The sequence below is a fragment of the Varanus komodoensis genome, unplaced genomic scaffold, assembly GCF_004798865.1.
Source record: "Varanus komodoensis strain SLA01 unplaced genomic scaffold, ASM479886v1 scaffold16, whole genome shotgun sequence".
In the NCBI taxonomy this organism is placed as follows: Eukaryota; Metazoa; Chordata; class Lepidosauria; order Squamata; family Varanidae; genus Varanus; species Varanus komodoensis.
Genome location: NW_025335468.1, coordinates 17,145,358 through 17,158,962, shown reverse-complemented (window position 1 = coordinate 17,158,962; position 13,605 = coordinate 17,145,358). Strand labels below are relative to the sequence as shown.

At 37.6% G+C, this 13,605-nt stretch overlaps 1 protein-coding gene across 3 annotated transcripts in view; it reads right to left on the bottom strand.

The window, feature by feature from the left end:
• USP47 (ubiquitin specific peptidase 47) overlaps positions 1-13,605 on the bottom strand; it is a 79,386-nt gene that overhangs the window by 27,701 nt on the left and 38,080 nt on the right. For 2 of the 3 annotated variants that reach the window (XM_044425723.1, XM_044425725.1), the window contains 7 exons: positions 7,750-7,845; positions 7,503-7,655; positions 5,224-5,391; positions 4,352-4,483; positions 2,938-3,014; positions 859-914; positions 172-284 (listed from right to left, as the gene is read on the bottom strand). In XM_044425723.1, coding sequence (XP_044281658.1) covers positions 172-284; positions 859-914; positions 2,938-3,014; positions 4,352-4,483; positions 5,224-5,391; positions 7,503-7,655; positions 7,750-7,845 — 795 coding nt within the window. The remainder of the gene's footprint in view (positions 1-171; positions 285-858; positions 915-2,937; positions 3,015-4,351; positions 4,484-5,223; positions 5,392-7,502; positions 7,656-7,749; positions 7,846-13,605) is intronic. The other variant, XM_044425724.1, reaches the window with a different exon arrangement.

Below are 13,605 nucleotides of genomic sequence, written 5' to 3'. Positions count from 1 at the left end.
TCTACAGTACAATAGTAACATGACAGCAAAATGGTAAGGCAGAAGGTGCAGACCGTTTTATCAGTCAGCTCTAAGTTAACTAGTAAGGCATACTTTTAACATGAACAAATATTGTAATATACACAAAAATATCTCTTTCCCTTATGCTAAGTAGAATTTGACAAAACAAACCTTGCAAGTGTTACGTTCTATTTCACGCTGCCTCTTTTCTTGTTCTTCTAACTCCTTTTCTTTTTCTACCAATCTTTTAATATGCTCTGGATATTCATTCACTTCTAAGAACTCTATAAATGCAAACAGGCAACAATTATAATATGAGCTGCTTTATTTTCAACAGTTAGTGCTTTGCAACCTTCTACTGATCTGTGGCCAATTCTTCCTATAAAATAGGGGTCAGAGCACCTTATATGTGTTTCCCATCCAGTCTCTTATCTGGAAAGCATGCAGAAACATACCCCATTTGTTTCAGAAGTAAAACTGCATCATGTGCCTTCAGAGCAACTTGAGGCCCAGAACACAATTTCCCTTTAAATCTGTTTTGTTGCATCTATGTTTGTAAAAATGCAATAAAATAAAATATTGCAACAGAATTGGTTATGTTTAATTTGTATGACCAGGCATATTTGTTAAAATATGTATGAGTTATAACATTATATAGAGAGTTTTACCTGACCCCGCCACAAGCAGAAAGCATTCAGCATTTTGGAAAAATAAAAACGATAGTGTTCTGTTGCCTTTTTCTTCAAAAAGCACAATAATCTTAGCTCATTTATGCAGTATGATTTATAAAACAACTTGGTAAAAGCCTAATCTTAAAATGTGTATTCGATCTGTGAACTATGAAAACAAAGTACTTACTTGCATTTCTCATTGTATCCTTCAATCTATATATAAGCATATATGCATTTGTAGAGCTGGTGAAAAAAATTTTTTTAAAGTTAGTATTTGTATCTTGGATCTCAAAATAAAATATTTTTGGTTACAATATCTATTAAGATTGTGTAATACAATGTCTTAATACAAGTACTTAAACATAATTAGACCAATTTTGCCAAAGTATCTGCAACAAGTATTTATGTGGAACTCAAGACACTGTGTTGAATCTAGCTCCTTTTCCACCGTCACCAGCATTCCCTGAGTGAAGTTTCATTTCTTTATTGCCCAATAACCTAAGGCTAAAGGCTAGTTTACAAAAAAAGTTGTAACATAATATAAAAAACATGTCAATGTGTGCATGTACATGCATGCATTCATGTGTGTGAGAGAATGATCACACTATTCCCATGCTGAAACCCGGCTGAGGCTGGAATTGTTCCAGATAATAAATCTCATCTAAGAGGATGCACCTTTCCTAGCTTAATTTATCGCCATCTTAAGTTATTGATATCTTTTGGGTCCAGGGAAGATTTCTTTAGGGGTCATTTTCTCATCACTTGCATTACACCATGCTAACCACAGAAGTAATGACCTTGGGAATGAACATGGCGGATGCTCCTATCTGGTTGCTCCAGATTGCTTGGAAGGTGTCTGGAAACTACCTAGCATATGGTCTATTCATGCAACCATAGATCTCCTGTAAAAGTGGCCTACACGAAAGAGGCACACAGACTGCCTGTGGGCATCACCAACTGGGTGCTTCCTCTGGAAATCCTGTGTCTCCTAGTCTGTCTCCTGTCCCTGACATTTCTCAGGACTGCCAACAGACCCTGCTGCCCCCCCAGTTGCATGTCAAACACTGGTCAAAAGAGTCAGCTGGAAACCTTTCCCAGGCTGATGCCCAGATCTTAGGAAAGTCTGCCCAGCAGGACAGGATCCCCTGCCCTTGGCATGGGAACTTGTGCTGAAGCCCTCTGCAAGCCTGATAGCATACTGCAGCATCCCCCAGCAGGGGAGTATGTGGGCCAGTGAAGGAGAAACAGACAACACAGGCAGGGGCAGTGCACAGTGGGAATGGTTTTCAGCTATGGGGGCTGATGGGATACTAGCTGCCATTAGGAAGAAAGATGGAGGAGTGTGGAAACCACTCATGTATGGAAACCACTTGCCTATCTGAACCCAGCACACAAGGTAGGATACCATGCTACTTCGTTACTAAATGACATAGTTTAGTATTGTGTTAATGCAGCCGCAGTTTTTGCTGCTTCCACCTCTCTCTGCAGCTCCCTCCCCCACTGTTCAATAATTTCTCCCAATTCTAGAAAGCAGATATTGGATAAGAGAAGGCTGCAGGGAGAAGATCACCTCCTCTTGCAAGTGCAAATGCTCTAGTGCATGGGTCCTCAAACTATGGCCTGCGGGCTGGATCCGGCCCGCCATAGCTTGCACGCGTGGCAAGGTTCCAGCTTGCTCGCAAGGAGATCGTTTTGGACTCGCTCAGAGAAAAAGATCTCCTTGCTTGCAAGTCAGCGCCTTGCTGGCAGATCCTTTTCTCCAAGAGTCCAAAACGATCTCCTCATAGGTAAGTCAGCCCCGAGGCGTCGGCTTGCTCGCAAGATCATTTTGGAATTGTTGGGAGAAAATGATCTCTGCACACGCATGTCCTTGCCTTGCTGCATGCACCCCCCCCCCCCGCACCGCCTTGGCGGCCCATGCCCATCGCTGGCACCTTTCAACTGGCCCCCTATTCAAAAAGTTTGAGAACCCCTGCTCTAATGGATCAGAAGTCTTCTCTGGAAAAAAGGAATGCTTCCATCTATGGAGGGACAACCCTGAATCCAAGCCTGATTAGTTTTCTTAAAAAAATATACCTTGCAAAGGCAAGAGGCTACCTATGGGTGAAATCAACTGGGGGAACACAAATGTTCTACTTAGTTGGAAATACTGAGAAATGTTTTAACTATCATGCTCACTGAAATTATATAAATTCAGTTTAAGAGTAAAATTAATATGCTGAACTGAACTACAGAAGTACCATGATGTATTTAAAAGTTCCCTAACCTTGCAAAAGCACTGGAATAATATCCTCTGCTTCCAGATGTTCCACCATATGTTTTCTTAATGTCTTCATGAGTTATCTAGTTGGAAAATTGAGGAAGAAAGAGACATTTTTCCAGTTATTCAATTCATCCACCATTATCACAACTAGAAAGCACATATGCAGCCCCATAGGTGAAGCTCCCTAGAACTACATAATGTTTTATACAAGCAGATGTCACCAAAAAATGCAATGCAATGCAGTGCAATAGCCAGCTGTACATAGAAACTGCATTTCTATTTGTGAATTGTTCCTTGCATATGGATCCCGCATGTGCAAGATGAGTGGGGAAGAAGAGAACCATGCATTCCACTTGTTTGATCCCAGCAACCCTAACCCGTACTATTAAATGTGAGGAGAGATGGGGGCTGCAGGCCAAAACATCCGGAGGTCCACAAGTTGCACACCCTTGCTGTAGCCTGTGTTGGGCTGTTTAACTCCTTAACAACCTACCTATCAGTGCACATTACACTGATAAGTTACAATCATACCAATCTGAAGTGGTTTACAGAAGCCAGAAGTGACTTGTGTTAACCCATAATTTGCCATTGTGACATGTGAACAGCTCCCAAGTATAGTTGAACAACTCAAGCTACTACTTTCCATTTTGTGAGGAAGTTCATTCTGTTATATGAGCAGCAGCATCTTGTGCAGGTAAGAATGGAATATTAACCTTATAAAAGAAGCAGGACCAGCAACAAACAACAAAATCTTTCAGTGAGGACTGTTTCTGTTCTGCATTCTAGGAAGTAAGCCATTCTTTCCTCCAAGATACTCTATTTCATTTGCTCTCCTCATCAGTCTTCCATTTCACTCCTTACAACAGACAACTCTCCAAGTCCACAGTGGGCTGTTCTTGGAGCATTTTTGCCCACTTGGGCTTCTTTTATTAAAGAGGTGTGTTACTTGGAAAAATGCTTGGGTTCTTTCAGAAATTTTCTTGTTTGAGCATGGTGCCAGGATCAGTGTCAACAGCAGGCACTGAAGGAAACATGCTGAGGGTATGCACTCCAGCCAGGTTCCACTGACAAAGCCCCTAGGTCTTCTCTTTACCATTGTAACCTGTTTGTTTACCCACTTCTTGCTCTGATCCAGGCAAGATTGATGGTGAGATGTTACTACTTACCCAGTGGCTCTTTGGTAATCAAGCAAGCAATAGTATTTATGGGAAAGATGACTAAGGAGCCAGACCAACTAGAAACAACAATAGTGAAAGGGTAGAATCACCATGATTGTTCAAACTGAAAGCAGGGGTATTGAAAACGTGTTGACGAAGGGCTCTCAGAACCTGGAGCCGACAGTGGCTGGTGCCACTTTGGCTACACAAGGATAAACATTTGAATACTGAGTATGCTATTATTATATATGATAACTTACCTTGCTAACATGTTGATCATTGAAGCTGTACCACTGATCATCACTGAAAGATTTTATGCATGCATAGTAATGGCCACCAGCTGCACTTCCCGAGTGGACCATAACAGAAAACAATTCATATAACAAGGAATTCTGTGAGATGTGGGAAACAACAAAGTATGTTATTTAATGATTTATTCAAGTCTCTGTATTAATTTTCATAAAATAAGGTTATTAATAGTCACAAAGCATTTTCTTTACCATAGTGACCAAATTTGGCAATGTCTCTTCTAAATTAAAGCAATCATGCATCAGAAGGTTAATATTAATAGTTAGAATTGCTCAGTAGCTGAATCATTTTTAAATAACTGCCTTCTCTAAGCAATTATCAAATTAATTTAAGAATAACAGATTTCTGAAAGTGGTGAAGCTTTTCAAATTATGAAACTGTCCTCCAAGTTATCATAAACACTTCTAAACATGCCTGCATATTTCCACTTATTCCTCCAATTCTGTGAAACAGCATTCCCTACATATCAGACCAATCAATGACATCTGCCATTCTCATACTGCATAGCAAATTCTTTCATTAGGTTATTTTTAAGGTTAGTTTGGCCTTCTTCTCCAAGCACCATAACTTTGACTTGACAGTAAAAGTTACCTATTTATTATTCTTAAGGTATCACTACTTTGTAGTTGCCCTCCTTCAGCTCCTTCAGGTGACTTTTACACTGTAAGCTCTTATAAAGATTTGAGTCTTAATTTTGCAATATGCATTGTACAAAAGAATTTCATCAAACATCATCTACATACAATACCAGTGGCACCGAATGATATAATTATTGTATCTTTAAGACAAACCAAAATGGGCAAGCAACCATTTTGAAAGGTACCTTTTCACTGGCCACTTTTGAAATTCTTTCAGCAGTACTATTGCTTTCGAGACATATTCCTTCATCAACTCCATCATCATTAGAAAAATCATTGCTCAGCTGATCACTGTGGCAACTGCCTTCATTCTCTGCTCCGCTGTCAGTGCAACTCTCTGTTTGAGGAGACTTCTTAAAGCAAGACATAAGTTTTATTTAAAAAAACATTAAACAGCTGTATCTCTCATAATATACTTATAACTATTTAATCTAAAGTCAATTCTGCATACATGTATTTTACTTAAACATTCATAAGTCTGTTAGAAAATAATTACACTCATACAAATAATGTTATAAACCTAACCCACTTCAAGTATAGGCAAATTCCTACTAAGTCTCCACAGAGCCCTGATCCTTCCCAATGTTTACCTATACATATTGATTTTCATTCATTATGAAGGAGCATTTCAAGGACTGGACTGGGTTTGCATGACACAGTAACCCATTATGTAACTAGACATGGTGGGCGGTTGTATCATAAGAACCTGGACCACTTTTCCTAGGGTGGCTTGTTTTCCTCTAGAACCACACTTGCTGAACCTGCCTTGGCTACTACTAATTCCAGTTGTTCCATGAAATTCCCAAGTGACTGTCACTGGTTCATTCTACTCCACTCTGATCATAATCCGTCTTTCTGGTTGCAGCAGATTTCTTCCCCCACCCCATTTCCCCCCCACAGATTGCTGTAGCTATCGCTGCAATAGGATCCAGTGACAGCCCCTCCAAAATGCCCAAGGGGCACACAATTGCTGATTCACCACTTACTTTTTTTGTACCAGAAATGAGTTTTTTTTTTAAATGGCAGCAGTTTGGAGATGCACAAGTGGTGAGATACAAATGTGTAACCCCAACTACCCAAAGTGCAAAGTTTCGCCTTATGAGTGTCAAAGCAAGCAGCATCCCAGGTCAAAGTCAGGCTTCATATATGGTACTTTGTTTTCGCTTGACAGGTGTCAAATGAATGTAAAGCCACAGCAAGATCCTTGCTTATGAAAGGAGCAGTGATTCTATCAATGCTATCACTGAAAAATAGGTGTGCTTTTTATCACTTCTTGCAAGGAGGTAGGGGGAGAAGGGAAAACATGGGTATATGAAGAGTTAGGAGAATTCTTGGCAAAGAGGGACCTGCACATGTGCATTGGTTAGATCAGGCCCCATTATCCAATTATAAAAATAATATTTTTAAATTGGTTTAATCATGCAAATATTTTTTTAAACTGGAAAGGTACAAGAGTACACAACATAGCTGTACAAATATGGGCAGAAGGTAGGCTAGGATCTATTGTTAGACCTCTGGATAATTTATAATAGATTTGTAAGTGCTCAGTAACAAGGCTCTCAAGGCATAGCAATCCATTGTGGGTACTTAACCACAGTGGGCTGTCATGTCATGCAAAATCAGATCACTTATCTTCCCCTACTAAATCATGGCTTGTTCTAAAGGTTACTCAACCCATGGTTTACCATGCCACCTGAGCCCAGACGACAAAAACCATAGCGGGTCCAAGAAAGTAGTGAACGAGACACATTTGTAACACTGGAAGCAAGCTATTACCACTCTTGCCAAGTTCATTAAAGGGCCACCAGTGGCAGACACTCCATTAACTGTCCAGGCAACAGATTGTCACTGGCCGAGCCAATGGCTACACAATATAACTACTGCTTGACAGATCAAGGAGATTTGCCAACAAATTTGGAGGACACAGTATTTCTTCCCATTGCCTTTGGAAACTTGTGCAAGCATTGCTTTATGTAGTGAAACATCCTTAGTAATGGGGCTGGGTCAATACCCTAAAAAAGCATAGGCTGCGTTGTGGGAATCAAAGGAGATTGTGTGTGTTAAAGAACTATGAACTCAATTCTTCTACTGAAAATAAACTCCTGGAGTGAGCATATGCTTGGAGAACCCTATTCTTTAATTGTAATAATATGGTCATATCTGATTCCATTATTTCAAACTTTTCAATTCCTGTAAAACTCAAAGCAGCTTGCATAAGCCTTGATCTGCCTAATCCTGCCTATGTGGCTTTCCACAGCCACAAAGATACCATTTGTTTAACTTCTCCAAGAAAAGAGAATATATCAGTTTTCTACAAAGAAGTATTCATGTCTAATTTACACTCCAAAAGAAAACTTAACCAGGCCACAAACCTAAACTGATTCATACATGATACTTTTGTGCACAAATTACATTTCAGAGATCATTGTTTAAAACAACAACTAAACTGCATTTTGATCATTACCTCATCTTCAATGTCAATGAATGAGCTCATATCTAGATCTTCAGGAAATGTCATGCGATCATTAAGTTTTATCCTATGCATAGTAGTATAATCAAAGTCAAATCTCTTTAGCTGCAAGGTCAGCAGATAAGGAAAATGCAAGAAGCGCAAACCCTGAAAAACAAATAGGAAACCCAACAGAGAATGATTAATTTCATTGAAGCAATACACTAAGAATAACTTCACAGCTATGTCAAAAGATGTCTACCTTTCGTGCATCACATTTCTTCTTACACCGTTCACAAAAATACTGATTGGGACCATCAAGGATCTCAGGTTGAATGAAAGCATGTAGCGCTTCCTCCTAATAATTAAAAAAAATCAGCAACTGTTAAGAGGCAGGTTATATGGGTAAATGTGGAAATGCATGTAAGAAACCAAAGAATCTTGAATTCTACAAACAAAAGAATAAAAATGGAAAGAAAATAGGTCAGGGAGAAAAAAAATGTGTAAAAATTATCTGCATTCTGCCTTAGGTAAGCAGCCAAATCATGATCAATAACACATTGCATTTTATTAAATAGTTGATGGTTCCACCAGGAATAGGTTTTATGAATAATCAGAAACAAAGTAAATCTGTTATCTTGCACATCACATTAAGTCACAGTGGCACAGTCAGTCACAAAGATCAGCTTTATGTCCTCACCCTCTCAGTTTTGGCTCCATCCTTTCAGGAACAAGTTCAACATTAAATATAGCATATTTTTAAAAGTTTTCTTTTTAAAGGTAACACTAACCTTTCAGCTAAGTGTATTGCCTTATTAATTTAAACTGTGAGGTTACAACTTTGCACCCGGTTATAAGTATTTAGGTACCATTAAACACAAGATGCATGTTTGAGTGTACTAAATAGCAGTAGCCTGACTGTGATATCCTTTCAGGTCTAAGAATGCTCCTTTATGCTTTTTATTTTTTTAAATACAGATGTAAGTCTCATTTGAGAAAAGGGATAAGAGATGGTTAGGTATGAAAGGCAGCGTAAGAAATTAATTTTGCTGGCAAGTCCAAAACCACAAAAAGGCTACCCAGTAGATTTCTTCATGAATCACTTTTTTGGACATTTTTCTTCCTAGTTTTTGATAGTAGAGACTGATTCTTCACCTAGCATAATTTGATCATTCCATATAAAAAGTTGCTGCAGAATGAGTTGCCCTCAGAAACAGAAGTCACTATTTTATTTCCTTCCATTTAGAAGGTATCACTAGATCAGCGACTCCTGCAGAAATGGGGGGGGGGCTCTTTTGAGGACAATAAATTCTTGCTCTTGCACATTCTAGATGCTAATGCTTTTTGAGTCTGTGTGTTAAGAGTGAAGTATATCTGAAATGTTAACTTCAGAAAGGACTTTTGCCTTAGCTACTGAAAACGTGTAACATACTACTTTAGTTGGACTTCCACAATGAAACAATGCATGCTTCTGTACTTTGCATTTATGGAAAGAAAGCTCAAATATAAATCCAGTTTTTGGAGGTAGAGCTTTGCAATTCCTTCACTGTGGAATCATAAAACTAACATTTTAAAAACTGGATCAGGCCAGAAAATTGGATAGCTACTTGGAGCAAAGGTAAAAGCTATTAGTAGACTAGATACCCAGTTCTACAATGCTTTTTAAGGTCACAAAGATTCCCTTGAGCATGGTGGCAGCTGTGCAACACCAGCTGTTCTGTGTGAAACTGATTATGTGGGGTTTGCGGGACCATTTCAATCCAGCTTCAAGCCTAATTTTGGCAGGAAAACTTATGGTTGATTTGGATGGGGAAATGTGGCTCTTTTGGTTCTTTTCAGGCTTTGACACATTGACCATTGTACCTTTCTGGATATAACCTGTAGGTTAGAAAATGAAAACACATTGTTACAGTGAATCTATTTCTACCTGCAGCATAGTTTCCAGAAGACTGTACTGGGAGATAACTGGTCTGCCTCATGGCATTAGTGCTATTAGGTCCCACAGGTACATTTAATCCCTTATATATTGTTGGCACAAGTCAGCCAACAATTTGGAATTTCTGAATCATTTGACATAGTGGAATGCTGAGAGAACCAGCAACATACTAGATAAGGGATAGCAAACAAGTTCCATCCTAAAAAGCTAGATTCTTCAGATAGTTCTTCCATCTTATAGAGATAGGGCACAAACTATTTTGGATGAACTTTCTCTGAATGATTATGTTTACAGTGTGGTGGTGCTCTTAAAACTTGCTTTATCACAAGATGGTAAAGTAACCTCAGTGGCACTGAGGACCTTTAACAGTCTTAGGTAGGTATGCATGTGCAATTTCTTTTGGATAGGGATAATCTTTTCCAGTTATCCACAGTGTAGTAAACATCAGTTTAGATTAGTGTAAAATATTATATATGGGGCTGCCATTGAACACAGTCCAGAAACTACAGCTGGTACATTGTGTTAGCTGCTAGAATAATGGTAATTGAAAATGTAGTTTACTGGTGCCGAAAGAATTCTACTGACTTCCATTCCACTTTCAAGCCCGATTCAAAATTATGCTGTTTATGTATAAGCCCCTACCCAGTTTGGGTGCCAGATACCTACAGAAATGCTCATACTTGCATCAACCTGATACTACACCAGTGCCCTCATCCAAGTGAGTCCGCCAAATGATATCAGGCAAACAGTGACTAGGAATTGGGCAGGTGTTGTTGTAGAGTTCCATCTCTGAAGCTTTCTTCATGGCTGCCACTACTATCTTTTTGGCAACAGCTTTTTTTTTTTGTTCTTCCCAAGCTTTTAAAATGCTGTTTAAAGGATTTTTAGAGCTGAATTGTTAGTCTGTCTAACAATGCTATGTTTTGACTACATTTTTATATCATTTTTGTAAACAGTCCTAAAAAGGGTGAAGGATTCTACAGAAATTCCATAACAAAATTAAACATATAACTATTGTCCTTGGATTTAAACACAAATTAGTATTACAAATGGTAAATGCAGCTGAGGCATGTTTTGAAGATATCATCTATATAAAGCCCTGGAAATCTTTACAATAATAAGATTTCCATTTTGCTTCTTAATGCATTGTCCCATTCTCCTTCACAACAATACTACTACTATTAGTGGTAGTAGAATAAATCACCAGTTGAGTGAAATAATTTGGCAATTCTGCAGGGAGAGGGAAAGGATCTGTTGGTTCCCATTTTAAATCAGCTGAGGTTCTACTCTAAAGATACATTTAAAGACATTTGACCCAGTTATAGCCTGAAAGTAGACAAGACTGGGTTCATGAATTCCTGAAGCACCTTCACGTGGGAAGGCTAAAACAGAGACACTGCATGTTATTAAAAGTGTAATTTGAAAGGCAGAGGAGACCATTTTTTAAAGTCCTGAAAATCAGTTTCTTTCATGATCAACAGTTGTTCCCTGATGTCTAAGTAAGTAATATGGGGGCTTAGTTGGGCAGAAGACTCACCAATTGCAAAATGGCTGGCACACAGCTTATAAGATTACTATCTAAATCATGTTGTTTGATGGATCCCACTTTGGGAGGAGATCAAGGATATGGGAAGGTCTTCAAAGAGCCTCCAATTCATCCCTTCTCCCTCCATTTCTGAGACCTCAGAGAAGCACTAAGAACAAACAGAACAAAGGTTTTACAGCCCTGACTTTTCCACATCAACAAAGATATGTCACTGTTGAAAGAGAAGAAACAAAAGGACTGGCCTCCAGACCAATGGCTCATCAAGGGTTTGGGGAAATCAAAGAGACTACAGACAGAAATGCAGTTTTACACTGCTTTATTTTACTTCGTGCCACTGCCACTGCCTGATTTTTTTTTTAGAAAAATCAAAAAAATGATTGTGTACTTTGCTGAAATACCACAAAGCCCATAGTATTTTCTTGAATTAATTAAAAGCAACAAAATTTGCATCAGAAAAGCAGTTACTGAAAACTACAAAGTGGATGACAGATTCTATAATTTGATTCTATCACACACAAAAACAATCTGAAGCAAGCATGCAAGCTACCTAGACAAGATGTAGATTTTTAGATGACAACTATAGCCTGAATTTCCTTTTGGGGAACAATTGCTAACTAGAACTCTAAAAAGATTGGTACCAAAATATTTCTGAGGTATAGTATTTCACAATTCCTTATTGTAACATGAGATTATATACAAATATAAATTATATGCAAAAAGAAATATACAAAATAACAAAAATATTACATCACTCATTAACAAAGAAATGATGTATGAATGACTTGACAAAAGTGATTATGTAAAATTTATGTAGACTCTGTGTGATGTGCAAGTCAACAAGGAACCATATTATTCTATATTTCTATATAAATATGAACAAAAACAAATGATGCTCCTATGGATCTTCAAAAAACTGAATGAAAATCATGAATGGTAATGTATTATTTAATGACTTTATTGCTTACCAAGGAGGAAGTGATGTTTAAAAAATTATTTCAATGATTTTTGATAGCTCAGAAATAAAAAAACCCTTCAATATTTTGACCTATGTATATTTTTCATATTTTTGTTCTTATTTCACTTAATTTTACAGTATAATTTCTATAACTGCTTCTGTTCTGTAATTTCAGTTCATTCATATATGCATTTTCAATGAAATGAATATTATTTCAATCAAAATTTGTCTTTTTCTACTTTATATTTTGGGGCTGGGTATTTTACATTCATGGCAAGTATTTACTCTCTCATCACTGTTATATGCTCAAAGAATTAGAGTCAATTAAATATTGACTAATATTAGCTATACCTCCAGGCTAAGTTAAGTGAAATTTTGACTTCAACTAATTTATACTGATGCTCTACTCGCACTCCCACCTACCTGGAAGAAGTCCTACTGAACCCAATATGGCGTGAATTTAACACATTGGCTTTCCACACATTTTAATTACCATTAATGGTTCTATGAGTAAAAAATGCTGATTCTTGCTTAAGATGATCACTATATACTGCAGTGTTTAAAATTGGTTTTGCACATAGCTTTTGAATAATACTATCTGACAACAAGAGAAAAACTCAGCATTTTCACAATCATGCTTTCACAGGCCTATAAGAAATTTCTATCAACTACTGTTGCTTATTTTTGCCTTTCAAATGCAATGCATTTCAGGTTGCGGTTTTTTGAGCGATGTAAGAGAATTCACCTGCCCAAAATGATACTTCCTAGGAATTCCACTTTGGGAATGGGGCAACTGTCATCATATGCTGTCATCAGGTTCAATGGAGCATGGCTTATTAGTATAAGGAAATGGACTTAATTATTTCATGTATGTAGACCTTTCATTTATGTTGGGGTCCTTTGTACTTATGCTGCTTATTATTTCATGTCCACCTTTCTTCTAAAATATGTAAAATTTCCAGTCTGACCAGACCCAAACTTGCTTAACATGATTGTTGCAGGATGTGCAGGCATATCTTAATTTTAAAAGTTTACAAAATGATGTTTTCCAAAGCTAATATGTTCTTGAGGAAGCTTTTATAGATCATGTCTTTGGCATACACTAAAACTTCTGCAGTGTTTAAAACTGATTGTTCAATAATGCCTACCACATCGCATCCCCAAAAGTTACTACAGATGACTCTATTGTTGTTTACAGCCTAAATTTTCAGTTTATGGCTTTCACATAAACTGAAATAAATTTTGTTATAGATTAGTTTATATAAATGCAATATATCACACCGTGTATAACGTATAAGACTCCCATAATACGATGACACATTAAGTCATATATATTCTACAATTTAAAGGCAGCCTGTCTTCACTGAAACCTAGTTTTAAGCTATTTTAAACAAACAGTCATATCTGGATCACAGTGAAGTAGATGAAGAACTATCAATATTAGCAACTGCAATAGCTGTGCTGGCTTTTTGAATAGCAGTGAAGCCAACAAAATATAGCTTCTCTTGGCTGTGAACAAACGATACCATTACCAGCTTTCTCTTTCAAACTTTGTATTTGGAACCAATTCATCATTAGGTGATCACAATGACAAACCACTTATTTCCTCTTAACTTCTTTTTACATTATAGTATTTCTATATGGTCTTGTGTAGAATAATCTAAAAAATGATTGTAAATTT